This window comes from Pristiophorus japonicus, chromosome 7, assembly GCF_044704955.1.
Source record: "Pristiophorus japonicus isolate sPriJap1 chromosome 7, sPriJap1.hap1, whole genome shotgun sequence".
NCBI classification, from domain to species: domain Eukaryota; kingdom Metazoa; phylum Chordata; class Chondrichthyes; family Pristiophoridae; genus Pristiophorus; species Pristiophorus japonicus.
The window spans coordinates 153,384,775-153,412,245 of record NC_091983.1 but is presented as its reverse complement, the minus strand read 5'-3'; the positions used below and the strand labels follow the sequence as shown (position 1 = coordinate 153,412,245).

General features: G+C 42.3%; 1 protein-coding gene across 8 annotated transcripts in view; it reads right to left on the bottom strand.

The window, feature by feature from the left end:
- Positions 1-27,471, bottom strand: part of LOC139267314 (clathrin coat assembly protein AP180-like) — a 375,181-nt gene that overhangs the window by 146,365 nt on the left and 201,345 nt on the right. For all 8 annotated transcript variants that reach the window (XM_070885426.1, XM_070885432.1, XM_070885424.1 and 5 more), the window contains exons 7-9: positions 20,733-20,844; positions 20,045-20,151; positions 3,100-3,141 (exon numbers count right to left, since the gene is read on the bottom strand). In XM_070885426.1, the coding sequence (XP_070741527.1) occupies positions 3,100-3,141; positions 20,045-20,151; positions 20,733-20,844 (261 nt within the window). The remainder of the gene's footprint in view (positions 1-3,099; positions 3,142-20,044; positions 20,152-20,732; positions 20,845-27,471) is intronic.

The window sequence follows — 27,471 nt, the reverse complement described above, 5'->3', positions numbered from 1 at the left end:
TGGTGGGATAGAGCATATTAGATTTCTGCGTAATATGGTTCAACCAGAAAAACCTGGATTGTGAAGCAAATTTTTTGTGAAGTATATATATATATATATATATATTATATATATTATATACACACATGCACATACTTTTACAAAGATATATCCTCCAAGGAAAATGACATGGATTGCACTGAACACCAAGCTTAAACAAGCAATTATGTCATAGCTATTTACCAGATGCTCTCACTGTTGTCAAGTTGATTTTTGAAAGGTGTGGCTAAATAAACTCAGTTATTAGATTCTAAGCCAATCTAAATACCAAATTGATTAAGTACTCCATTGAGCAATCTAATCCAATAACGTCAGATCTATTAACAGAAAGACCAGCACACCAGGGGTATAGTGGATAACATATGGAGGGTTACCGGATTATCAATGGTACAATCTTTAAAAGGTGAATTTTCAGTGTCAGAATTTTTAAGGTCAGCAAGAATTCTCCGATGTATTGCCTGCATTTTCAAAGAGAGTTGTTGTTATAAGAAAATGAACAAACATCTACATTTCTCCTATATATTACTTTTGATAGGTCAGATTAGTTGGGCTGCGGCTGATGCCAACAGTGAAGAATTTAACTGTAGATCCCAGCAGAACCTTCTTTGGTGTTTGTTAGGTATCTCAAGACTATCATCTGGCAAAGAAAAATAGAATGCGCTTTATCGATGCATGTTGTTAAGTCGAGTTCAACTCGATTCTTAAAACACTTACTCATATCCAAAGAAAACTGTATTAGTGAACATTATCATTTAGTGAAAACAAAAATAATGAAAAGTTTTGTAAACGCAATAAAAACTAAAGAACTGCTCCTCCATCAGATATTCTCCTCCGACTCCACTCCTAAAGGTGGTGACCACACTGGACCAACATTCTACAGCAGCAATCTTAGTTCAGCTAGTCACTCTTCATGTAGGAGCTGCGTAGCAAATGTCATTCGGCTACTCAACAGTAGGACCAACATAGTTGGTGGTCTTTTTCTAGTGTTCATAAATTTTCAGAAGTTACTGGATAGCAATCAAGAGCATTAATTTATGTTTGGTTATTTCTCATCGGTGAATGTAACAAATTAGGGATTGAAGTTTTGACCTCAATAGCCTATTGGTTCAGTGGTTCACTTACCCAACAGTCAAATTCTAATCCTTTTAACCTCAAACCACTTTGGCAGGTTTTGTATAATTTATTCAGTCTCTATTTTATTCAAAGTAATAAGTTAAATCACAACATTCTTGGTTACAGGAGATAGTGAGTAATCTAAACCTATGCAAACATGTTGTCAACAAAGTCAACGTGCACTCCAAATTCCTTCTTTTTATGCAACACAAATGTACAGTTAAACAGTGCAATTTTGACAGTAAATTAAGTAGTAATGTATTGTTCCATATGGTATACATAATATTTTGATAGCTGAAAAGTCAATGTTTATCAATTATATAACCTTGGGTACTGCCACACTAAGGTGAAGATAAATGTACATCATCAAAAATGTAAAAATACTTTTTCAGGAATGATGGTGCCACTTGACATTCTGCAGAGCAGGAACCTATTGTGAATTTATCCCTACTCAAAAAGTATAATACTTGTACAGACTTGCACTTTAAGACATGCAGATATTTGTCAGAGTTTGGGTTTTTTATCCTAACTTTCCACCATATCATATACACACAAAATAATTCTTGCACAGAAGCATGCTAATTGGATGCATTTGGATCCACAAATGCATACCTTCAAAACATCCCATCACCATTATCAAACAGTTTTATTGAAAGGAGTAGCTAAATGTACCCAAGTCACAAGGTCTTAATGACATTTTGCCATTAGCTAAAAAGAACTCAAATCAGTGTCATTTTTTTTGTAATCACTGAACTCTTTGAAATGTAAGTGACAAATGATGCTGTACAGAACACTAGAATCAAAATAGTGCTAATGAGAATTCACTGTCACAATCATCAATTGGTTTGTACAGCTCATCTCAAAAAACCGAAAACCACAACATGAGGATAGAGTAAAATTTGCTGTGAACTGTAAAGATACTTTCGGCAATATTAAGAGAAGGTTCCAAGGAATTTTTAATCCTTTTGAAAGTTTCTAAAATCACATGATGATTGCCTTGCTCCAGTATCAACTTCAGTAGATAGCACATAAAGCATGCAGTACTACAGGTACCATAATTTTTAGCATTGGCTTTGGACTTTTACTATGTAAATTGTTTCCATAGATGAATACTTAATGCTGATGTACAGTCCATTAAAGGCAACTGTGATACTGCAAAAAAAGTGTTTCAGGAATAGGCACACCACCAAACCGACTTCTGTCCCATCACAGTAATTTACAAACATAGGAATTTTCTAGCTATGGATGCAGCATACAGGCACACAGAAGTAGAAAAAAATAGAACATTCAGTCAGTCATTCAACTTTCTTGCACTTATTCTGGTTTAAAAAGAAAGCATTGTTAAGTTACTGGTTCAAAATATGATTGCACTGGCTCCCCAAGATAAATTATTGAAACTTCTGTCACATATGCATGCAGATCATTTTCTTAAAAGGTGAAATAAAGAAAATTCTGAAACACACATTTTATGGGGATTCATTTTGTTTGATTGATACTGCTGAAACTGAAAAGCATTGTACATTACTCACTCACTGTCTGTCTCAGGGATCAATCTGCATCTCAAAATGAGAGCAGAAGGAGCACTTGTCAGTCATTACTTCTTGCAAAATGAAATACTGTTCTTTGTGACTAAAACTGCACTCTTCATTGTTGTGATCACCTATAGGATCTGTGTGAGAAATATTTAGTTATAGTGTACAGACCACTGCTCCTGCTGTCCAGATCATGTGTAAATCAGCCAGAACCACAAGCAATTACAAGTAAAAGTAGGGACTGAAACAGCAAGAAGCAATTTACCTAAAATATCTTACTGCAAGAGCCACTGGGCTCCCATCACAAACAGACATGACCAGATACAGTCTTCATGCTCAATTAATATGCATTTGACAAATTATAAAAATTAATCTAACCAGGGAATGCAAAAGGAATAGAAAAAAAAAAACTTACCTGAGATAGATCAGGAATGTCACCTTTGTCAATCCCTACTTGCTGCAAAAACATAAAAACAGCAAGGTAATTATTTTTTTAGAATTGCAGAATCCTTATTACACCTTCTTATGAATCTGTGATTATTCTGGTATTGCACTATAATGGTCCCATAGTGAATGTCATTTCAAAACTTTCAAAGCCTTGTTTTCATTTTGTGGCTACATAGTAACAAGGAACTGCCATTACTCATTGGTACTTTGGGGACTGGACTGTGATATTTAGCTTGGTCCTAGTTTAAAAAAAAATGGAGGCTGGAGAAATGGCAGAGAGAGCTCAGCAGCAGAGATATTACAGGATTAAAAAAAGATTGAAAATACCGGACCTCGAAAGAAAGAGTGACTCATAGTTTTCTGTGCTACAAGGATAAACAATCCCTTCACAACAGCACCAGGGATGCAAGGAGCTGTGATGGCAGCTACTCTGAAAAAAAGTTCCTAGATCTGCATCTAGGAGAAGAAAATTTGCTTGTCTACTTAAAATCAGAATGTGTCCTTAAAACACCAGAATATTCTTATAAATGACAGCAAAACAGTCCATTTGTTCCTAACTCCCACTTTCCTGTCCAGACTTAAAAAAAATTAAGGCTGCATTCTGGAAGTTGTAGTTTGAAAGAGTAATATTGGTGCATTCTGGGTGTCAGCTACTTGTTTCATACTCTTCATACAGGGAACCTGGAGAATGCAGAATTCCAAAGGGGAAAGCAAAACTTCTTGGGGCCAATTTTGGCCATGACTTGCATCAATGTTTTTTGGAGTAAGTTGTTTTTTCTGGTGTAAATTAAAAAATACCATTTTCCCCAAAAAATTTGCTCCAGAGTAAGACAGTTAGGTACGATTTTTTTTTTTTTAAGTTCAGTTTTTTTTTCCAAAAGGGGGCGTTCCCAGACACTTATGCCAGTTTTGGCCATTTATGTCACTTTGGCCAGCTAAAACTTACTCCAAATCGACTTAGGTCAGCGTATGTGGCCAGCTCTGAAAAACATTGCGGGCAGTTAAGAATTTGGTGCAGGTTAGTACATTTAAAGCACGAAGACTTACAAAGCATTAAACAAAGCACAAAAAGTAATAAGCAATTAGTTCACAAATAAAAAATAGAAGGAAGCTGAGGACCTGCACCAAGACTTACAAAGCACTAAAAAAAACACAAAAAATAATAAGCAATCAAATAATAAAAAATAGAAGTCCTACCTTTATGCCAGAATCAAGTTGTTTTTTTTTTATATAAAGTTCCCCGACACCCCCCCACCCCATCAAAACAATCTTGTTCTCCACCGCCGCCCCCCGCAAAAAAAAAAACTCTCCTCCTCACCCCTCCCAATCAAAACTCTCCTCACTAAACAAAGCACAACCTTCAATAAATAAAAAATAAAACTGAAGTCCTACCTCACCCCAGGAAGTCAGTAGGCCGGTGCGGGAGGCCACTCAGCCAGGGATAGGGTGTGGCGAACATCAGGGCGTCCCTTCGGCCGGGGATAGGGGCTGCAAGCATCGGGTCCTGCTCACAGCCCGCAGGACATGCTGGGAGGGCGAGGAGCATGCACGCAGACTTCACTGCGCATGCGCGCAGCTGCCGGCAGTGCTTTCTGCGCTGGGCTGTTGCTCCGCCCCCCCCCCACTTCACGATCTACATCACACGCTGGGACACCGGAGACTCGGCAGAGCAAGCAGGATGGGGCCCCTTTTTTTCAGCGCTGTTTCCAATGCGCAAAGTCGCCGCATTTAAGTTAAGTGCGCCGAAAAAAGGGGTTGGGAAAATTGAGCCCTTTGAAAGTAACTTTATGGGTAAGTTCAGCATTTTATTTCCAAACTTGCTTTCATTTAATAATTTACTATTGCATCTTCTGTGGTATTGCTCAGATTCAAAAAATATGGTTTTATAACAACTGCAGTGTTCAGCAACATATTATATACCAAGTCAAAAATATTGAATTTTAAAAAGGGAAGAAAATAAACCACCCACTGCACATACATAATTAGCCCAATTTTCTGAGGAAGGGCAAGTCCCCATTATAAATGTATAAACGGGACAGGCCCACATCAAAATGGTCACTGAACCCAAGGAAAAGCAGGAGTACAGTAAGAATGAAAAACAAAAACAGGAAGATTAAACACTGAGTAGGAGAAAACAGATACAGGGAGAGAGGGACAGATTTTCCTCTTGCATTTGGGATTAAAACATCACCTGAGGAGAGTACATAGGGGAAAAGCAGATGAGAAGGATCAGGTTTCCATAGTGGAGCACGTCTGATTTCCCAGCCACTTAAATGAAGTGCTGCACAATTGGGTAGGCTCCATTATGATGCTTTACGCTCAAGTGCTAAAGAGGAAAAGCGGTCCTAAATATTTATTTTTGTCCATGTACAACATCACAGGAGATAAACTAATTTAAATAAAAAATATATACATGGAGCTAAAAATACAAAGAGGATGTCTGCTAGCCTCGAATTGCTTTCAGGAGGCAGGGCAGAGTAGGGAGGAAGGGCAGAAGAGCAGTAGAGTGAGGAAGCAAGGAAGAATGAGAGGAAATATTTTAATAATGAATGAGATTTGACATGTTTCTTTGGCAACTCTATCTGTCCAAACCTAAATCACTGAAAATTCATTAAAAAGGCCACAGGAGGTGAAAATTAATAGCCATTTTGGCCAACTCAAAATGGCTATCTTGGGCAACAGAATTATACCAATTTGCAGTGGAATGAACTGTGTCTCAAACTCAAGTCTGGTCAATTTTTGTACTGCTGAGCAAAAGATCTAATTTTTAGGCTCCAAGAAAAAAAAAACAAGAAATGCACTTCCACTGTCAGGGCAAGATCAGTAAGAAATGATGTTCTCTCAAACAGTGAAATTGAAGTCTTCACAGTTAGACAATTATTCATGATATTATTTCATGATTTAATAATGAATGTTTACATGATGAAATCTAGTGACAAAACATCCTTCAACTGAAAGGTATAACAAGCATCCTGAATCTAGCTTGCCAGAAACCAAAGCAAATGCTTCAATTCTGGAAAATGCAGTACAAATTCAAATAGATTTCACAGTAATTCAAATACTGTAATTGCCCATACTAAGGCCCCAAGTTTCCACATGATTTGCTCCTGATTTTTTAGGAGCAACTGGTGTAGAACGGAGTATCTTAGAAATCGGAATTCTCCACATTTAGTTTTCTGCAGTTCTAGTCAGGTAGAACAGTTTCACTTTGGAACAGAATTTTTTTTTCAAAACTGGGTGTGTCCAGCCACTGACACCTGATTTCAAAGTTTCCACAGTGAAAACATACTCCAAACTAACTTAGAATGGAGTAAGTGAAGATTTTTGTACGCTTGAAAAAACCTCGTCTACACAATAAAAAAATCAGGCGCAGGTTACAAATTAGGCGTCGGGAACGAGGGGGGGAAGGGAAGTCATTAAATTCTACAATAAATCCTTAGTTATACTTATACAAATATTATACAAATAAATCCAACCTGAATAAAAATTTATAAGCAAAGAAAAGATTAAATAAACCATGTTCCTACCTGTGTGAAAGTGCTTCAGGCAGGCCTTTCAGGCAGCGGTTTGCCGTCGGGACCGAAGGCTGAACGGGCCGGGCCCGAGACTTCGGGCAGGGCCTGTCCCCAGCACCAGATTTACAGGTAGGTGGCGTTGGGTCGGGGAGGGGAGGGAGGTTCGGTTCGGGTCGGCTGGGGGGAAGGGGGAGGTCAGGTCGGGGAGGGGGAGGTCAGGTCGGATCCAGTCCGGGGGCGGGAGCGGGAGTCAGGTCGGGTCCAGTCGGGGGGGGAGTGGGAGAGGGAGCGGTAGGGTCAGGTCGGGTTGAGTCGGGGAGGGAGCGGGAGCGGGAGTCGGGTCGAGTCGGGGGGGGGGGGGCGGGGGGGGGAGAGAGAGAGCGGGAGCGGGAGCAGCAGTCGGGTCGGGTCCGAGGGGGGGGGGGGGGTGGGGAAAAGAGGGGAAAGAGAGCGGGAGCGGGAGGAAGCAGGAGCTGGCCGTGGGAGGAGCCTTATTCACACAGCCCCAGTGAGGCCATTCGGCCAGGGCTAGGGGCTGCGTGCTTCGGACCCTTCCCACACAGTTTCGCGCGCCTGGAGCTACTGCACTTGCGTGCCCACTGTAGCGCATGTGCAGAGGTCCCGGCACTGTTTTCAGCGCAGGGACCTGGCTCCGCCCCCCTACAACTCCTGCTGCGCTGAGGGCCAGAGGACCTGCAGGGAGGTGGAGAATAGCACGATTTTTTTCAGGCGTTGTTTTCGGCGCGAAAAACAGGCGCCCAGCTCGAAGGGGCGCCTGTTTTGCCGCGTGTGGAAACTTTGGGCCATAGAGCCCAACAGGAGCTCAGTCTAGCAACAATGCAGCATTTTTCATGATGGTACTCAAGTATTGCACATTATTTACTTTTAACACCAAAGTGATTTTGTCCCATTGATCTATACTGTGCAAGTACAGCACCCTGCAGCCATCAACACCACAAATTATATTTTTACATCAATCCATTTCATAGAATCGTTCAAGAGGTCAAAGAACTTTGGTTAAAAAGGTAATAGCGTAAGTTGACTATTCCTGGGTATGTATAATTACTTACTGAACAAAACTGGAAGTTGTAACTGCAATAAGTTGAAATACATTTATTTGCTCTAATATATCCCCTGGGGCTATGGACCCAAAATTCCACATTGCCGTTTTTTGGCATTATTTCAGATGAATGGCCATTTTTCTGGTCCGAAATAACGCTCCCCACAAAAAGTCCGAAGTTTTGCCAAAATTATTTTGAATTTTGCCGCAGTGCAGAAACATCTCTAGTTTTGAGGGTGGAGCTAATTTTTTGCACCAAAAAAGTGAGGCCTGTTCTGCGCATGCCCAGGCATTTAGGTTTCCAGGGTAATGCGAGGCATAATGGGAGGGAACAAGCTGTCTCTCTCCGGTATCCAGGCATGGGAGGAAAGAAATGTGGGCTGAGGGCTGCTTTTATATAATTGTGTAGAGGGAGCTTTACTCTGTAGCTAACCCGTGCTGTACCTGCTCGGAGTGTTTTGATGCTGAAACGTGAACTCCCCGGCGAGCTGCCGGCTCGCAAATGGGCCCACCGCAGCCGCCCCTATCCCTGGCCAAATGGCCCACCGCAGCCGCCCTTATCCCTGGCCAAATGGCCCACCGCAGCCGCTCCTATCCCTGGCCAAATGGGCCCACCGCAGCCGCCCCTATCCCTGGCCAAATGGCCCACCGCAGCCGCCCCTATCCCTGGCCAAATGGCCCACCGCAGCCGCTCCTATCCCTGGCTAAATGGCCCACCGCAGCCGCTCCTATCCCTGGCCAAATGGCCCACCGCAGCCGCTCCTATCCCTGGCCAAATGGCCCACCGCAGCCGCTCCTATCCCTGGCCAAATGGGCTGCCGAGTATCACAGTAAATATTGTCCTAAAAATAAAGTAACTTTATTTTATAATGAAAAAGTCTAAGATAATATTTCATCACTACATTCAATAGGAACATAATAAATACAAATCAACACAACAAATCAATCCTAAGTCTCAGTTAACACAGATATCGATCGGACTCTGACTTGGTAAGGTAAGGTTTTAAAAAGTGGTCATTGGCGCTGTCCTTAAAAAAAAAAAATCCTTATTGGCGAAACTCGCAAGAACCGGCAAAAATGGCGTTATGGGTGGATTTGACTCTGACTGACGTCAGAAAAACGGTACTTCACAAAAACAGCTGTTATCTGTTAAGGACGGCGTAATACCATTGGCGAAACTTGCAAAATTAAGTTAACTCCAAAAAACACAGCTCCAAAAAAAATGGAGCTAAATAGTGGCGAAATTTGGGCCCATATTCCAAATTAAACTGAAGGCCAGAAAATCACCAAACTAGTTGGGGTTTTAAAACAGCAATTTGATTCAAGTACGATAATTATTCTAGATTTCAACCCAATCGCATTTCTCAGGAACCTAAGCTAACCTCAACTTTGAACCATGTAGTGACTACAGCTACTGAACCCTTCACCACATGTTGCAGATATCCAATGTAATTCGTATAGACTGCTTTCATTTAAAAAAAATTCAAAAACATTGCTGTAAATACACAGTTCAAACAGTTAAATCATCTAAAAGATTATTTCCAGATTTCCCTCTACTTCACATATGACAAGATAAGAATATACAGGATCAGAAAGATCACTATAGTTCCCCCACACCCCCTACCCCACCAGTCCCAAAGTGTGAATAATACCACACATTCATATCCCTCAATGTTTTCTCTGCCAAATACCTATCCAGTTCCCTCTTAAATTTGCCAACACTATCCTCCTTCACTGCCTCTTCAGATAGTGTTTCAGCAGAGTAATTAAATCTAATTTTTTCACCTCGTTTCTTATGAGCTTGGGTCTATGACTTTGCTGCACGATTTGAGATCTTCAAAAGATAGAATTGCAAATACCTCTTAGAATTCCACATGCTCATAAGTTCCAGAATGCTTAATTTCCACAGACCTGCACTCTTTTCTTTTGGTTTGCAGTGTAAAAGATCTATCTGCCTGGTTTACTGCTGCACCTTACATCAAACAGTTTCAATGAGCATTCCATGCACACCCGCAGATCCCTCTGCTAAAATGTATCTAATAAAATAGCATTTGGCTTGTACTCCCACTGCTTATTTACTAACGCCAGTTTCATCTCTTGAGCTTCATTTATTACATTCAAATGCCTATGTACTTGATCCACTTGTTTCACGCTATCTGCAATCCACCCAGTTTGGTAAATTTGTTCATTTCTGCCCCCACTTCCAAAACATTTATGCACTTATTAAACATTAATGGCCCAAGCACAGATTCCTGAAGCACCTGGCTATTCATTTATTTCTTCATAAATAAAGCTCCATATATATCGAATATTAATTTCCTCCGACTCAGCAAAATTCCAGTCCACTTAGTATCTCCCTGCTCTTATTCGTGCTTTCCAAATCTGCTGGGGGATACAATGTTAAAATCCTAGCTAAAATCTAAACATGCAATGCATTTTCTTCTGTACTAGTTTTGTTATTTTGTTGAAGAACACAGACTGGTCAGGAACAATCTCCCCTTCATCAAGCTTAATATATTGACTGCCTCTTATTTCTCTAACTGCTTCACTATTCCCTTCTGCATGCCAATTTTATCGACTGCAGAATTCACCGCCACCATCCAGTAGTTCTGAAGGTTTATTATGCCCCTCTTTTGCAACTGGCATTGCAATCAACTTTCACCAACTCTCGAGCACCACTACTGTTTCCAATGATCCATAAAGATACCCATCAGTTCGTGACCAATTCATTAGCTACTTTCTCAAGTACCTCAGCTACATGCTCCCCGTTGGCGACATCGGAAAACACATTGCCAGGTTCCACGTGTACGCTGACCACACCTAGCTCTACCTCACCACCATCTTTCTCCACCCCTCCACTGTCTCTAATTTGTCAAACTGCTTGCCCGACATGAGCAGAAAATTCCTCCAACTAAAATTTGGACAACTGAAGCCATTGTCTTCGGTTCCCACCACAAACTCCATCCCTCTTGCTGGCAACTGTCCGAGGCTGAACCCGACTGTTCGCAACCTTTGTGTCATATTTGACCCCAAGATGAGCTTCCGACCACATAGCCGTGCCATCAAGACTGCCTACTCCCACCTCTATAACATAGCCTGAATCTGCCCCTGCCTCAGCTCATCTGTTGCTGAATCCCTCATCCATGCCTTGGTTACCTCTTGGCTTGACTATTCCAATAATCTCCTGGCCAGCCTCCCATCTTCCACCCTCCACTTGAACTCATTCAAAATGTATCTTAACTCACACCAAGTGCCGTTAACCCATCACCCTTGTGTTCTAACCTACATTGGCTCCCAGGCCGGCAACGCCCCAATTTAAAAATTTTCATCCTTGTTTTCAAATCCCTCCATGGCCTCACTTCTCCCTATTTCTGTATCCTCCTCCAGCCCGACAACCTCCAAGATTTCTGCGCTCCTCCACATCCCCTGGTTTAAATTGCTCTACCATTGGCGGACATGCTTTCAGCTGCGTAGGCCCCAAGCTCTGAAATTCTCTCTAAACCTATCCAGATCTCCTCCTTTAAAGGCGCTCATTAAAACCTACCTCTTTGACCAAGCTTTTGGTCATCTGCCCTAATTTCTCCTTATGTGGCTCGGTGTCAAATTTTACTTGGGACATTTTACTACATTAAATGCACTATTTAAATGCAACTTGCTGCTGTTACTGTGCAGTGCATCTGGGCCTGGTCTCATCCTCTATGTGCCCTCAGCCAGCCATTTATTTTATTATTCTTAACATTGCCTTGATTTATCCTGGAAACTCTCAATATACCTACCAATTGAAAACACAAGTAGGAAAGGAGCTACATGAATAAATAGCGTATTTATATGCACCAAACTCCACTCATCAATCTTCTGCAACCATGTAATTGCTCTTTTTCATTCCAGACGTTCAGTTTTTACAGTAATACATGATCCTAGAACATTTTACCAGGACCTATGACTGATGTTGGAAATATGCCAATTTTAAAATCTTCATCCTTATTTTCAAATCCCTCCATGCATCCAAATACAGGCACAACGCTCCGAATCCGGATTCCGAAAAACAGAATTGTCCGAAAACCGGACATTTGAGGCGGCCAAGATGGCGACATCAGGCAGCGAGGGATGAGGAAACCGGTTAAAAATGCAGCCCTGGCTGGGGGGGCCGCAGGCGGTTGGAATTATTGGGTGGCAAGGAGCAGTGGGAATCGGCGAGGTCCGAAATCCAGCACGGATTTGGTCCAGAGGATTCCGGATTTCAGACGACGTACCTGTAGTAACAATCTGCAGACTCAATTCTATATCTTAGGTGATATTTACAAACCAAGTCATTCTAGATAATATTTACAACTAAAGTTTACTTGCAAATAGATCGTACAAGTTATATCTATATTACTGTTGCATTCCTATTTACGAAGGAATCATGTGATATTTGCAAATATTAAAAATACTGTTTTAAAGAGGAAATAGTTCGGGTAGAGTCGAGGTCTATTTCCACTGGGGTGGGAAAGGTAACGCAACTAAAGTCAGAGCACCCTGGTTGATGAAAGAGACAGAGCAAGATGAAGCAGAAAAGGAGCGCATGTGACAGATGTCAGGTCGAGAACACACAAGAACATAAGAAATAGGAGCAGGAGTAGGGCATACAGCCCCTCGAGCCTGCTCCGCCATTTAATATCATGACTGATCTGATCATGGACTCAGCTCCACTTCTCCGCCCGCTCCCCATAACCCCTTATCATTTAAGAAACTGTCTATTTCTGTCTTAAATTTATTCAATGTCCCAGCTTCCACAGCTCTCTGAGGCAGCGAATTCCACAGATTAACAACCCGCAAGAAATTTCTCCTCATCTGTTTTAAATGGGCGACACCTTATTCTAAGATCATGCCCTCTAGTTCCAGTCTCCTCCATCAGTGGAAACATCCTCTCTGCATCTACCTTGTCAAGCACCCTCATAATCTTTCGATAAGATCACCCCTTTTCTTCTGAATTCCAATGAGAAGAGGCCCAACCTACTCAACCTTTCCTCATAAGTCAACTCCCTCATCCCCGGAATCAACCGAGTGAACCTTCTCTGATCTGCCTCCAAAGTATACCCTTTTGTAAATATGGAAACCAAAACTGCACGCAGTATTCCAGGTGTGGCCTCACCAATACCTTGTATAGCTGTAGCACGACTTTCCTGCTTGTATACTCCATCCCCTTCGCAATAAAGGCCAAGATACCATTGGCCTTCCTGATCACTTGCTGTACCTGCACACTATCCTTTTGTGTTTCATGCACAAGTACCCCCAGATCCTGCTGTACTGCGGCACTTTGCAATCTTTCTCCTTTTAATAACATGCTTGTTGATTTTTTTTCTGCCAAAGTGCATGACCTCACACTTTCCAGCATTATAGTCCATCTGCCAAATTTTTGCCCACTCACTTAGCTTATATCCTTTTCCAGATTTTTTGTGTCCTCCTCACATATTGCTTTTCCTCCCATCTTTGTATCATCAGCAAACTTGGCTACGTTACACTCAGTCCCTTCTTCCAAGTCATTTATATAGATTGTAAATAGTTGGGGTCCCAGCACTAATCCCTGTGGCACCCCACTAGTTACTGGTTGCCAACCAGAGAATGAACCATTTATCCCGACTAGCCAATCCTTGATCCATGTTAATATATTACCCCCAACCCTGATGAACTTTTATCTTGTGCAGTAACCTTTTATGTGGCACCATGTCAAATGCCTTCTGGAAGTCCAAATACACCACATCCACTGGTTCCCCTTTATCCACCCTGTTTGTTACATCTTCAAAGAACTCCAGCAAATTTGTCAAATATGACTTGCCCTTCATAAATCCATGCCGACTCTTCCTGACCGAATTTTGCTTTTCCAAATGTCCTGCTACTGCTTCTTTAATAATGGACTCCAACATTTACCCAACCACAGATGTTAGGTCTATAGTTTCCTGCTTTTTGTTTGCCTCCTTTTTTAAAAAAGGGGCATTACATTTGCAGTTTTCTAATCTGCCCAGAATCCAGGGAATTTTGGTAAATTACAACCAACGCATCCACAATCCCTGCCACTACTTCTCAAGACCCTAGGATGCAAGCCATCAAGTCCAGGGGATTTATCTACCTTTAGTCCCATTATCTTACTGTGTACCACTTCCTTAGGTGATTGTGATTGTGTTACGTTCCTCTCCCTTATAGCCCCTAGACGATCCACTGTCGGAATGTTGTTAGTGTTCTCTACCGTAAAGACGATTACATAATATTTGTTCAGAGTTTCTGCCATCTCCATGTTCCCCATTACTAATTCCCCGGTCTCGTCCTCTAGGGGACCAACATTTACTTTAGCCACCCTTTTCCTTTTTATATACCTATAGAAACTCTTGCTGTCTGTTTTTATATTTTGTGCTAGTTTACTTCCATAGTCTATTTTCCCTTAATCATTTTTTTAGTCGTTCTTTGCTGGCTTTTAAAAGCTTCCCAGTCTTCTGTCCTCCCACGAGTTTTGGCCACTTTGTATGCCCTTGTTTTTAAAATTGGATAACATCCTTTATTTCTTTAGTTAGCCATGGATGGATATCTTTTCTCTTACACCCTTTCCTTCTCATTGGAATATATTTTTGAGAGTTGTGAAATATCTCTTTAAATGTACACTACTGTTCATCAACCGTCCTGCACTTTAATTTATTTTCCCAGGCCCCTTTACCCAACTCTGTCCTCATACCTTCATAGTCTTCTTTATTTAAGCTTACTACGCTGGTTAGAGATCCAACTTTCTCACCCTCCACCTGAATTTGAAATTCAATCATGCTATGATCATTCATTCCAATGAGATCCTTTACTAGGACATTGTATATTAATCCTGTCTCATCACACAGGATCAGATCTAAGATAGCTTGCCCCCTGGTTGGTGCCATTACATACTGCTCAAGGAACCCGTCCCTTATGCAGTCTATGAACTCCTCCTCAAGGCTACCCCGATCAATTTGATTTGTCCAATCAATATGGAGGTTAAAATCACCCATGATTATTGCTGTTCCCTTTTTACAAGCCCCCACTATTTCCTGGTTTATGCTCTGAACAACAGAGTTGCTACTGTTAGGGGGCCTATCGACTACGCCCACCAGTGACTTTTTCCCCTTATTGTTCCTGATCTCCACCCAAACTGTTTCAACACCTTATCATTTGAGCCAATATCGTTTCTTACTATTGCAGTGACTCTATCCTTTATCAATTGAGCTACCCCACATCCTTTTCCTTTCTGTCTGTCCTTCTGGGTTATCAAGTACCCCTGAATATTTAATTCCCAGTTCTGGTCACCTTGCAACCACGTCTCGAATGGCTATCAGATCATACCCATTTGTCTCAATTTGTGCCATCAACTCATCTATTTTGTTACAAACGCTACGTGCATTTAGGCGAAGTGCCTTTAAGTTTTTTTTTAAAACCCTTGTTTCAAACTCCTTCAAACTCACTTTCTTTATTTTTGCTTTCTAATTCCAGCTTTACTCCCCTCCATATTCTATCTATCTGTAGAATTAGGCTAAATATAGAAAGTTCAGAGGAGAAGTGAAAAAGAAAAGACTAAAGAGAGGTTATGAAAATAGAATGGCAGCTAACAATTATTAAAGCAGCCAACAACATTATTAAAGTAGTAGTAGCAGGACATTTGGAAAAACAAAATTCGTTCAGCCACAGTCAGCATGGATTTATGAAGGGGAAGTCATGTTTAACAAATTTGCTAGAATTCTTTGAGGATGTAACAAACAGGGTGGATAAAGGGGAACCAGTGGATGTGTATATTTGGACTTCCAGAAGGCATTTGACAAGGTGCCACATAAAAGGTTACTGCACATGATAAAAGTTCACGGAGTTGGGGGTAATATATTAGCATGGATAGAGGATTGGCTAACAGAAAACAGAGTAGGAATAAATGGTTCATTCTTGGGTTGGCAATCAGTAACCAGTGGGGTACTGCAGGGATCAGTGCTGGGACCCCAAATATTTACAATCTAGATTAACGACTTGGAGGAAGGGACCGAGTGTAACGTAGCCAAGTTTGCTGACGATACATTGCTTTTCCTCCCATCTTTGTATGAGGAGGTCACAAAAAATCTGCAAAAGGACATAGACAGGCTAAGTGAGTGGGCAAAAAATTGGCAGATGGAGTATCATGTTGGAAAGTGTGAGGTCATGCACTTTGGCAGAAAAAAATTCGAAGAGCAAGTTATTATTTAAAGGGAGAAAGATTGCAAAGTGCTGCAATACAGCAGGACCTGGGGGTACTTGTGCATGAAACACAAAAGGTTAGTATGCAGGTACAGCAAGTGATCAGGAAGGCCAATGGAATCTTGGCCTTTATTGCAAATGGGATGGAGTATAAAAGCAGGAAGTCTTGCTCCAGTTATACAGGGTATTGGTGAGGCCACACCTGGAATACTGCATGCAGTTTTGGGTTCCATATTTACAAAAGGATATACTTGCTTTGGAGGTTGATTCCAGACCTGAGGGGGTCGACTTATGAGGAAAGGTTGAATAGGTTGGGCCTCTACTCATTGGAATTCAGAAGAGTGAGGGATGACCTTATCGAAACGTACAAGATTATGAGGGGGCTTGACAGGGTGGATGCAGAGAGGATGAGAACTTTGCATCTGTCTTCACCAAGGAAGATGCTGCCAGAGACAGTAAAGGAGGAGCTGGAGGAGGTAATGGATGGGATAAAAATTGATAAAGTGGAGGTACCCGAGAGGCTGGCTATAAAGTAGATCAGTTACCAGGACCAGACGGAATACAGCCTAGGACGCTGAAGGAAGTAGAGGAAGAAATCACGGATGTATTGGCCATAATTTTCCAATCCTCCTTAGAAACTGGGGTGGTGCCAGAGGACTGGAGAATTGCAAATGTTACACTATTGTTCATAAAGGATGTAAAGATAAACTCAGCTACTACAGGCTAGTCAGTTTAACCTCGGTAATAAGGGAAGCTTTTAGAAACAATATTCAGGGACAAAATTAAGTCACTTGGACAAGTGTGGATTAATTAAGAAAAGCCAGCGCGGATTTGTTAAAGGCAAATCGTGTTTAACCAAATTGATCGAGTTTTTTGATGAGGTAACAAGAGAGGGTTGATCGTGCAGCCCGGCACTCTGTTTCAGTGCTGGGCTGTGGCCCGGCCACCCCTTAGCCCTGGTGACCCTATGGAGGCCATCAAAGGGCCTGCAGAGGAAGTTGAAACACGTCAGCGCTACGCAGAGAGGCTGTGTAGCAGTCAACAATGCACCCATGTAGTGAGCCCAAAGGAAGTGGAGCGCACGGCATTGCGCTCCACTTCCTGTGAGGGGCTGTAACTTGAATTTCACTTCCTGGATGGGCTTCTGCGCCAGGCGCAGAATGTCCAGCCCCAGAGAGGTTACCACCCCCAACCAGGGCAATAGGGAATTTCGGCCCCAGAGAGTAGTGGTGAACGGTTGTTTTTCCGGACTGGAAAGTAGGTATACAGTGGTGTTCCCCAGGGGTCGGTTCTAGGACCAATGATTTTCTTGATATAAATCAATCACTTAGACTTGGGTGTATAGGGCACAATTTCAACATTTGCAGCTGTCACAAAAGGTGGCAGTATATTGAACAGGGAGGATAGTGTAGAATTCAAGAGGACATAGTCTGGTGGAATGGGCAGACATGTGACAGATTAAATTTAACGCAGAAAAGTGCGAAGTGATATCTTTTGGTAGAAAGAATGAGGGGAGGAAATATAAATTAAAGGGTACAATTCTAAAGTGGGTGCATGAACAGAGACCTGGAGTATACGGGCACAAATTGTTGAAGGTGGAGGTTGAGAAAACAGTTAAAAAAGCTTACGGGATCCTGGGCTTCATGAATAGAGGTATAGATTACAAAAGCATGGAAATTATGAACAACCTGTATGAAACACTGGTTTGGTGTCAACCGGAATATTGTGTCGATTTCTGGGCACCGCACTTTAGGAAGGATGTGAAGGCCTTAAAGAGGGTAAAGAAAAGATTTACAAGAATCATTCCAGGGATGAGGGACTTCAGTTAAATGGATAGATTGGAGAAGCTGGGGTTGTTCTCCTCAGAGCAGAGTAGAGTGCGAGGAGATATGATAGAGGTGTTCAAAATCATGAGGGGTCTGGACAGAATAGAGAGAGAAACCGTTCCGATTGGCAGAAGGGCTGAGAACGAGAGGACCCAGATTTAAGCTGATTGACAAAAGAACCAAAGGCGACACAAGAATAATGTTTTTTTACGTAGCGAGTGGTTAGGATCTGGAATGCACTGCCTGAAATGTTAACTCCGTTTCTCTCCCCACAGATGCTGCCTGACCCCACTGAGATTTTCAGGATTTTCTGTTTTTATTTCAGATTTCAGCATCCGCAGTATTTTGTTTTTGTAATTACTGATGTACATTGATTAATTTTGAACATAACTATGTGGTTGTTTATGGCTGGGCCCACATGAAAAAAAAAATAGAACAAAGGAAATATAAAGCAAATATTTCGTGAATTTCAAAGAAAGAAACGGAAGACTTGGATTTATATAGCGCCTTTCACGATCACAGGACGTCTCAAAGGACTTTACAACGAATTAAGTACTTTTGCAGTGTAGTCACTGTTGTAATGTAGGAAACGTGGCAGCCAATTTATGCACAAGCAAGCTCCCACAAACAGCAATGTGATAATGATCAGATAATCTTGGCCAGAACACCGGGGATAACTCCCCTGGTCTTCATCAAAATAGTGTCATGGGATCTTTTACGACCACTTGAGAGCAGACGGGCTTCGGTTTAACGTCTCATCGGAAAGACGACACCTCCGACAGTAGAGTGCTCCCTCAGCAATGGAGTGTCAGCCTCGATTTTTTTTTGTGCTCAAGTCTCTGGAATAGGACCTCTGACATCCTTCTGACTCGGAGGTGAGTGCCGACACTTTGGGAAATTTGAGGAAACGTTTTACAAATTTTTAATGAAACATTGGGTCTCAAAAACTCTCTGGCAAACCTGTAAAGACCTTTATGTAATTCTTAATTTCAAATATTGGGCTGGAATGTAATGCCCATTTTTTTTCACTGGGCGGATGTTTTTTCTTTTTTGGGGGAATTTTGTGCCGGCGATAATTTTGGGAACCTTAGCGGTATTTTTGGACGCGAATCGGTCGCTGGCGGATTGTTTGGAAATTCTATCCCACTGTATTTAAGCAATGTAGAATATCCAGCGTAAAAATAGGATGTCACACTGATTAAATATGATTCGATTGGACCTCACCATGCAACACACATGGAGTTCAGTTACGTTTGATCAGATCAATGGGTTGCCAAAATACCAAATCACAGCAGGATCACTGCACCATGATGTATATAAAAATATTACTTTTATGAATATGTAATGTTTTTAATTGTAAAGGTGTTATTCAAACTAGAATATTAAACTTGTTCCTGCAGTGCTTTACTAAGATAATGGGCTGGATTTGTGCTGATTTTGCGACCGGGTTTGCCGCCGCCATTTGACCCTCCGTGGCGAAAACCCAGTCGGCGGGATCTTCGGGCACCTCTTTGCGGCGGCGCTTTCGGCATCTTACGCCACGCCCAGAATACCAACAGGGTCAAACCCATCGGTGCAGTCCTGCCAGCAGTGGTAGTATGAAAACCTGCAAAAAGGTAAGTTAAAGTTTTGATTTTTTAATTATTTTTCAGCAATTTAGTAGGTAAGGGCTTTTTGAATGTTTTGTGAATGTTTTTTGCAATTGTGTGCGTTTCCCCCCACCCCTCCCAAGGCCTCTCTCGCAGTATTACCGGCCCCGGACTAAAGTTGCCGAAACTCGCGGTTTGCGCTGCGAATCCTCGTGCAATGCCGACGATGCAGACGTAAAGTAAACCCTAAAAACGGTAGTGCAGTGAAAACGGTGAATTTGACGTAAAACTACTGTGACGAAAACCGAAAATCTAGCCCATTGGGTACAGTCGCTGAGTTGCAGTTGAGTATGAATGGTGGTCCACAGAATGGGCTTAGCAGAATAGTATTTAGGTCTGAAAGAATAGCAATTTAGAATGCTATGGTAAGACGACAGAAAAAAGGAGAATGTCAAGAGTGGAAGCAGCAAGCTCTAAAGTACAGAACCATATCAAAGACAGCAAGTGAAAATGATAAACTACAAATCTTACTCAGCTTTACTTTATTTCTCAAGTTTTATTATATTTTGTGGTAATATTGTGTACCTAATATTTTTTCTGATACGATCTCTAACAATCAATCTTCAAACATTAAAAGTAGTCAAGTCAATGAATAATAGTCAAACAGGGCTATGCTCCAGAGACCACAAAAATGATTTTAACAGTTACTTACTTCAGCAACTTTAAGAAATTCTGAAACTCTTGTCATTCTAGTGAGGAATTTTTTATAAATTTCTAGCGCTTCTTTACACTGTCCCTTCTTCATTTCAAAATATTTTTCTAAAATCAGAAAAAACATAATTACATTAAACTGTAGCACCAAATGTTAATTTCTCAGCAAAATTTAAGAGCCCAATGATTTAAATATACACTGCTACATTAACAGTCTGAATAAAAATCCAATGGTATCTTGAAAGATGATTTTACACTACCAAGTTTGAAAAACAAGAATATTAGACCCATTAATATTTTTGAGTTCACAAAATAAATTAATATTTTCTCTTCATCTTGTCAAATCTTTCTTTCTGCTCTTGCTTAACCTAGATGAATCAATCAGCAATTTTACAGGAGGAAGGTACATATTTGTTGACACAGAACATCTTCATGGAATTTGTGCCTGCTGGTCACCAAATAAACCTGTGGATTCCAAAAACTTGATTTTTTTTTGCAGATCCAGTTGTTCAAATTATATACAATCTTCATACTGATTAAACTAGCTTCCATATGGTATAGAAGATTACATTCAAAAAATGATAAGGGAGAGATTAAACTGGAACAAATGATTTATAAGTCCTCAGATTTCTAGTAATGGAATAATTGATAACTAAGTGAACAAGTTATGTATGGTAAATTGTACTCACCTAACAAATTAATGATTCCATCATTGTAACATGCAAATAATTTGATTAGATCTTTGAAAAGCAGCAAGAAAGCAGCATTTATTACTCCATTTGACAATTCACCAGGGCTCACCTGTAATATCAAATTGTTACCATTTAACAGTATAGTTGCAGAATGAAATTCTTTTAGTATGTCTACAAGTGTGATTATTCAGTTCCAAGCAGATTCACGCACACAAGCAGGTGTGTAAATTACAGTGCAATGAATGCTATTTCCATGCAGGTGATGACAGAATGATCAGATTCATGCTGAATGTTGCAAGCTCAATTGCCCGAAAGCAGAGCAAAAATGATGCGCACACACGCTCCTCAGAACTCGATGCATTTTCACAGTGGCGTTTTGAGAAAAAACAAACATTGCTCTGTATTGTTAGGGATGTTGTCCAATTTAAAACTAGCTTCTGCTAAATAACCCCAGCCATTTTCTTGCCAGGCCATGATTTCTTCAGAAGATACCAGCACCAAGTTATGATATGATGAACTGAGGTGGGAGAGGCCATGCAGTAACCTGCCCTGATTGGCCGGGGCCATTAGAGGGAGCAGTGTGCGGCGGCCTGGAAATCAAGGAGTGGCAAGAGTTCATAGAGGGATGTGATCAGGGCCCAGGAGTGGAGAGGGCCTAGGGGCAGCACGGGCCAGCTCACACTGCGACATGTGCGCGCACTAGGTCCGTGCAGCAGAGCTGGTCTCCAGTCGTGTTGGTTAATCCTTGCCACTGGACTAAGACCTAGCTCTGTCAAGCCCGTGTGGTGGCTGGTGTGTAACGGCCAGCACACGTTAAAATTTCCACGCGAAGCACCTTCCATCATTCAGGATCTGGACTATTAAGTCCTTCATTGAAACCTGTGAACGCATCCCTTTTCGACGTGGAAGCAAGTCATCCTCGTTTTGAGGGACTGCCTATGATGACAATGATATACAGATATTCATTAAAGTTCCAACACAGGGGTTCTCCAAAGTAGTGTACTTAGCCTCATTCTGCTCAACTTCATCAATGATTTCCTATGATAGTGCCAAAAGGACCACTTTTGATGTCACCTTTTACAGAAAGTGGTTAACTTCCCATTGGAAAAACCAGCAACAAACAAATTGCTGCACATGACAGAATTGGGAATTGTGCGAAGAGAAAGAGCAAAAAAAAATTAAATGTTTTTTTCCCCCAACAACTTGAAACTACAACCATGAAAGAAAATGTTTGGTGCAGGGGAGAGAAATGCATCTAGTATTAGGTTAAAACTCTCCTGGGAGAGATGTTCCCTTGCATGGGGAACATTTTACTTTTTGTAAGAACTAAGATTAACCACACAACTCAAAGGCTCCATTGGGCCGAAATTGCCCCTCTCCTTAAGGCCCGTTACCACTGCGGATCGGCGACCACGCTGCGGAGTGGAATGACCGCGGATAGCCCAATTGCCCTTCCGAGGTTTCCCGGCGGTATCCCGATCTACCCTCTACCGCTCCGCTGATCCGTGTTAATTGCGTCATCACCGCTGATGTACCCCCACCCCTCGTCGGTGACATTCCCCTCTGAAAATCTTCGGCCCTCCCAACGGTGCCAAAACCGTTTTTTTTCCCCAGTGGTCCAGTGAGGCCAAGGCCTTCTGCAACGGCGGTGTGCCTTCCCTTAACGGAGAGGACGCACTGCCGCCATGTATTTTTCTTTTTGTCGGCCGACTGCCATGTTGGCCCGACTATTATGCCCCCGAGTTCAGTCGGGCCGCCAACAGGCAGCCTGGCACCCCCTCTTTGGTGCCAGGCCACTGGCCCGGCCGAAATGCTTCGATAGCCCGGTGGGCCGAAGTTTTAAAATCGCAAAGACTCTCCCCTTTAAATGAAGGGGAGAGTCGTGCTGACGCGGCACCGTGATGTCATCGTGGCAGTCACTCCGCACCGCCCCCAACCTCCACCCCTTGGGTGTTGCCACCACCACGTATCTGTCCCTCTCGTGTAGTCACCGCCCCCATTAAGAGCGACTTCCAGATCCAAATAAAAAATAAAGAGGCGTCCTCAACCACAGCTGCGGTAAAAAACCATCGATACGGGGTGCGTGCGCCTTGTTTTGGTCGGAGGGCAATTTCTACCCCCATATGTATTAGCTTCACTTAAAGACTCCCTCAATATATGGAGTACAAACTAAGGGAAGCAGGAAGACAGACAGAACCTTTAGGAGGTCTGATGGTCAGCACTTCAAATAAATGCAAATTCCACATGCCATAATTAAATGCATGTGGGGTCAGGGCAAGAATCAGGATGTCACCCACTTGAGACTTTTTAGTTGTAATCCATGGGGCATTTCCTTAATTTATACACCATCACCCATTTAATCTTTAAAATTAGAGGTGGCACCTTAGTTCAAGGGTTAGTGAAAATATTACAGAATTTAGAAAAAAAAGTTATGAAACAAGTGATTTAAAGTTTTTACATAGAATTTTATAAGTTCAATAATTGAAGAATGTAACAACCGTACTTATGTTTGTTATGCTGCAAAATCTGATGCTATAGAGTGCCTTTATTTATTTGTATTTCAAAGTATACAATTTAGCTTCCTTTGTACTTAATTCCATTCTACACATATCAGTCAACTTTCTACAGTCATTTCTTGCAGGGAGCAGCATTAATCGGCTGGGAGTCAGAGCTCAATAAAATACAAAATGCAAATGCTCCACTGGCTTTCTGACTTCCATTTGGTCAAATGTCCATCAGCAGAGTCTCTTCAGAGGCGGGGGGCAGAGGGGGGTGGGGAGGGGCAAGGAGAGGGAGAGGCTGAACAGGCCCCGCCAATGAGAGGAAGCCGGGCCGAAGACTTCAGGCAGGGCCTGCCCCCAGCGGGAGAGAAAAAAAGAGAACAGGACCTGAACGGGAAGGGGGGAGGCCCGAGTCTGATCTTCGCCGCCCTGGGAGCCCATTTGGCCAGGGCTAGGGGAGACGTGCTTCGGGCCCCTCCCAGCGCCTTGGGGGCGAGGAGCTACCGCACTAGCGCGCACACTCTAGCGCGCATGTGCAGAGGTCTCGTCACTGTTTTCAGCGCTGAGACCTAGCTCCGCCCTCCACGCGTTCTGCTGCACTGTGCCAATTGCCTGGATCGACCAGACGGAAGGGAAAATACCAAGATAAATAATAGGCGCCGTTTCGGTTTTAAAAAGTCGGCGCACCACACGGAGATGCGCCGTTCTAAGCCTGGGGGAAAACTTGGGCCCATTGTGTACGTGCCAGCCAACAAAAAGTAATCCAGCCTAATCCCACTTTCCAGCTCTTGGTCCGTAGCCTTGTAGGTTACATCACTTCAAGTGCATATCCAAGTACTTTTTAAAAAAGTGGTGAGGGTTTCTGCCTCTACCACCCTTTCAGGCAGTGAGTTCCAGACTCCCACCACCCACAGAGTGATCTTGTTCCCCTCAAATCCTCTCTAAACCTCCTACCAATTACTTTAAATCTATGCCCTTTGGATGTTGACCCCTCTGCTAAGGGAAGTAGGTCCATCCTATCCACTATCTCGGCCCCTCAATTTTATACACCTCAATATGATCTCCCCTCAGCCTCCTCTGTTCCAAAGAAAACAAACCCAGCCTATCTAATCGTTCCTCATAGCTAAAATTCTTCAGTCCAGGCAACATCCTCATCTATCTCCTCTGTACCCTCTCCAATGCAATCACATCTTTCCTGTAATGCGGTGACCAGAACTGCGCACAGTACTCTAGCTGTGGCCTAACTAGTGTTTTGTACATTTCAACCATAACCTCCGAGCTCTTGTATTCTATGCCTCGGCTAATAAAGGCAAGTAATCCATGTGCCTTCTTAACCACATTATCTACCTCGTCTGCTACCTACACTCCTTTGTTCCTCGACACTTCTCAGTGTCCTACCATTTCATGTGTATTCCTTTACCTAGTTAGCCCTTCCCAAATGCATTACGTCACACTTCTGCGGATTAAATTCCATTTGCCACTGTTCTGCCACCTGATAAGCTCATTCATATCTTCCTGCAGTCTACAGTTTTCGTCATCATTATCAACCACACAGCTATTTTTTGTATCATCTGCAAACTTCTTAATCATACCCCCTATATTCAAGTCTAAATCATTGATATATACCACATAAGCAAGGGACCCAGTACTGAGCCCTGCGGAACCCCATTAGAAACAGCCTTCCAGTCACAAAAACACCCATCAACCATTACCCTTTGCTTCCTGCCCCGGAGCCAATTTTGGATCCAACTTTGCCCTGGATCCCATGGGCTTTTACTTTCGTGACCAGTCTGCCATGTGGGACCTCATCAAAAACCTTGCTAAAATCCATATACACTACCCTCCTCGTTACCTCCTCAAAAAATGCAATCAAGTTAGTCAGATATGATCTACCCTTAATAAATTTATGCTGGCTGTCCCCGATTAATCCGTGTCTTTTTCTAACTGAAGATTTATTCTGTCCCTCAGAAATTTCTCCAATAATTTTCCCACCACCGAGGTTAGGCTGACTGGCCTATAATTACTTGGTCTATCCCTTTCTCCCTTTTGAAACAAAGATACAATGTTAGCAGTTCTCCAGCACCATATCTGTAGCCAGAGAGGATTGGAAAATGATCGTCAGAGCTTCTGCTATTTCCTCTTTTGCTTCGCTCAACAGCTTAGAATACATTTCATCCAGGCCTGAGAATGTATCCACTTTCAAAGCTGCCAAACCCCTCAATACTTCCTCTCCCACTGTTCATTTCATCTAATATTTCACACTCCTCCCCCGTGTCCTGCAATGTCTGTATCGCCCCTCTCCTTTGGGAAAACTTGCCTAAACAGTGTCCTTTCACTTCATTTTTGCCAGTCGTTTTACGATTTTGTCATCAGTTCTGGACAAAGATTCACAATCAATTGAAATGCCTCTCAAGTGTTTCCTAATGCAACAAGAAATGTTGAATCCCTATTCCGCCACTTATGTTAATTGTCCATACTGAGCTACTCTCATATTCATCTCAATTTGCACCTAGACTATGAATAATGATGGAAACTCAGTGGGTCAGGCAGTGGACCCGCTGAGTTTTCCAGCATTTTCTGTTTTTATTTCAGATTCCAGCATCTGCAGTATTTTGCTTTTCTATGAATAATGATAATAGGATGATCATGGAAAATTGCGTGCAATCAGCATACTTCACTTACGGGCTCATTATTTAACTGTTCAGGAGTAAAACTGCACCCACACTGGTAAATACAACCTAAAATGTCAGAATAACTCAGACACCAACTAGAAACTTAACATGTAGACAAAGCACTCCTGTTTTCTCATGCCAAATGAGGTAGAATGACTGAGGGACAAAGCATATAATGATTCAGAGTGACAAGGCTTTTAGGTAAATAACTGAAGATACCCGGGTAAGGGAGGGTTCATGTTGGAATGATCAACTAAGGATGGTCAGTTCTGCAGACCACTCCCATTAATCAAAAAAATACAAAATAGAGCTTCTCTCAAGATTCCCAATCCGCAGACAGGTGAGAAGTAGATGTTGCTGCTCAGTATATCTCATATACCGAGCAGCAACATTCTCCATGTCTGCAAGATATTGGGTAATCACAAACATTTCTATCTGAACCAACCTTCAAATCAGAAGTGTTGGAATTTGTAAGCCCTGATAAACAGGCTACTGTTTATAGACTCTGGATCAGTTCCTATGGAGTGGAGGGTAGCCAATGTAACACCACTTTTTAAAAAAAGGAGGGAGAGAGAAAACAGGGAATTATAGACCAGTCAGCCCGACATCGGTAGTGGGTAAAATGATGGAATCAATTATTAAGGATGTCATAGCAGCGCATTTGGAAAGAGGTGACATGATAGGTCCAAGTCAGCATAGATTTGTGAAAGGGAAATCATGCTTGACAAATCTTCTGGAATTTTTTGAGGATGTTTCCGGTAGAGTGGACCAGGGCGAACCAGTTGATGTGGTGTATTTGGACTTTCAGAAGGCTTTCGACAAGGTTCCACACAAGAGATTAATGCGCAAAGTTAAAGCACATGGGATTGGGAGTAGTGTGCTGACGTGGATCGAGAACTGGTTGTCAGACAGGAAGCAAAGAGTAGGAGTAAATGGGTACTTTTCAGAATGGCAGGCAGTGACTAGTGGGGTACCGCAAGGTTCTGTGCTGGGGCCCCAGCTGTTTACATTGTACATTAATGATTTAGACGAGGGGATTAAATGTAGTATTTCCAAATTTGCGGATGACACTAAGTTGGGTGACAGTGTGAGCTGCGAGGAGGATGCTATGAGACTGCAGAGTGACTTGTATAGGTTAGGTGAGTGGGCAAATGCATGGCAGATGAAGTATAATGTGGATAAATGAGAGGTTATCCATTTTGGTGGTAAAAACAGAGACAGACTATTATCTGAATGATAGATAGATTAGGAAAAGGGGAGGTGCTACGAGACCAGGGTGTCATGGTACATCAGTCATTGAAGGTTGGCATGCAGGTACAGCAGGCGGTTAAGAAAGCAAATGGCATGTTGGCCTTCATAGCGAGGGGATTTGAGTACAGGGGCAGGGAGGTGTTGCTACAGTTGTACAGGGCCTTGGTGAGGCCACACCTGGAGTATTGTGTACAGTTTTGGTCTCCTAACTTGAAGAAGGACATTCTTGCCATTGAGCGAGTGCAGCGAAGGTTCACCATACTGATTCCCGGGATGGCGGGACTGACATATCAAGAAAGACTGGATCAACTG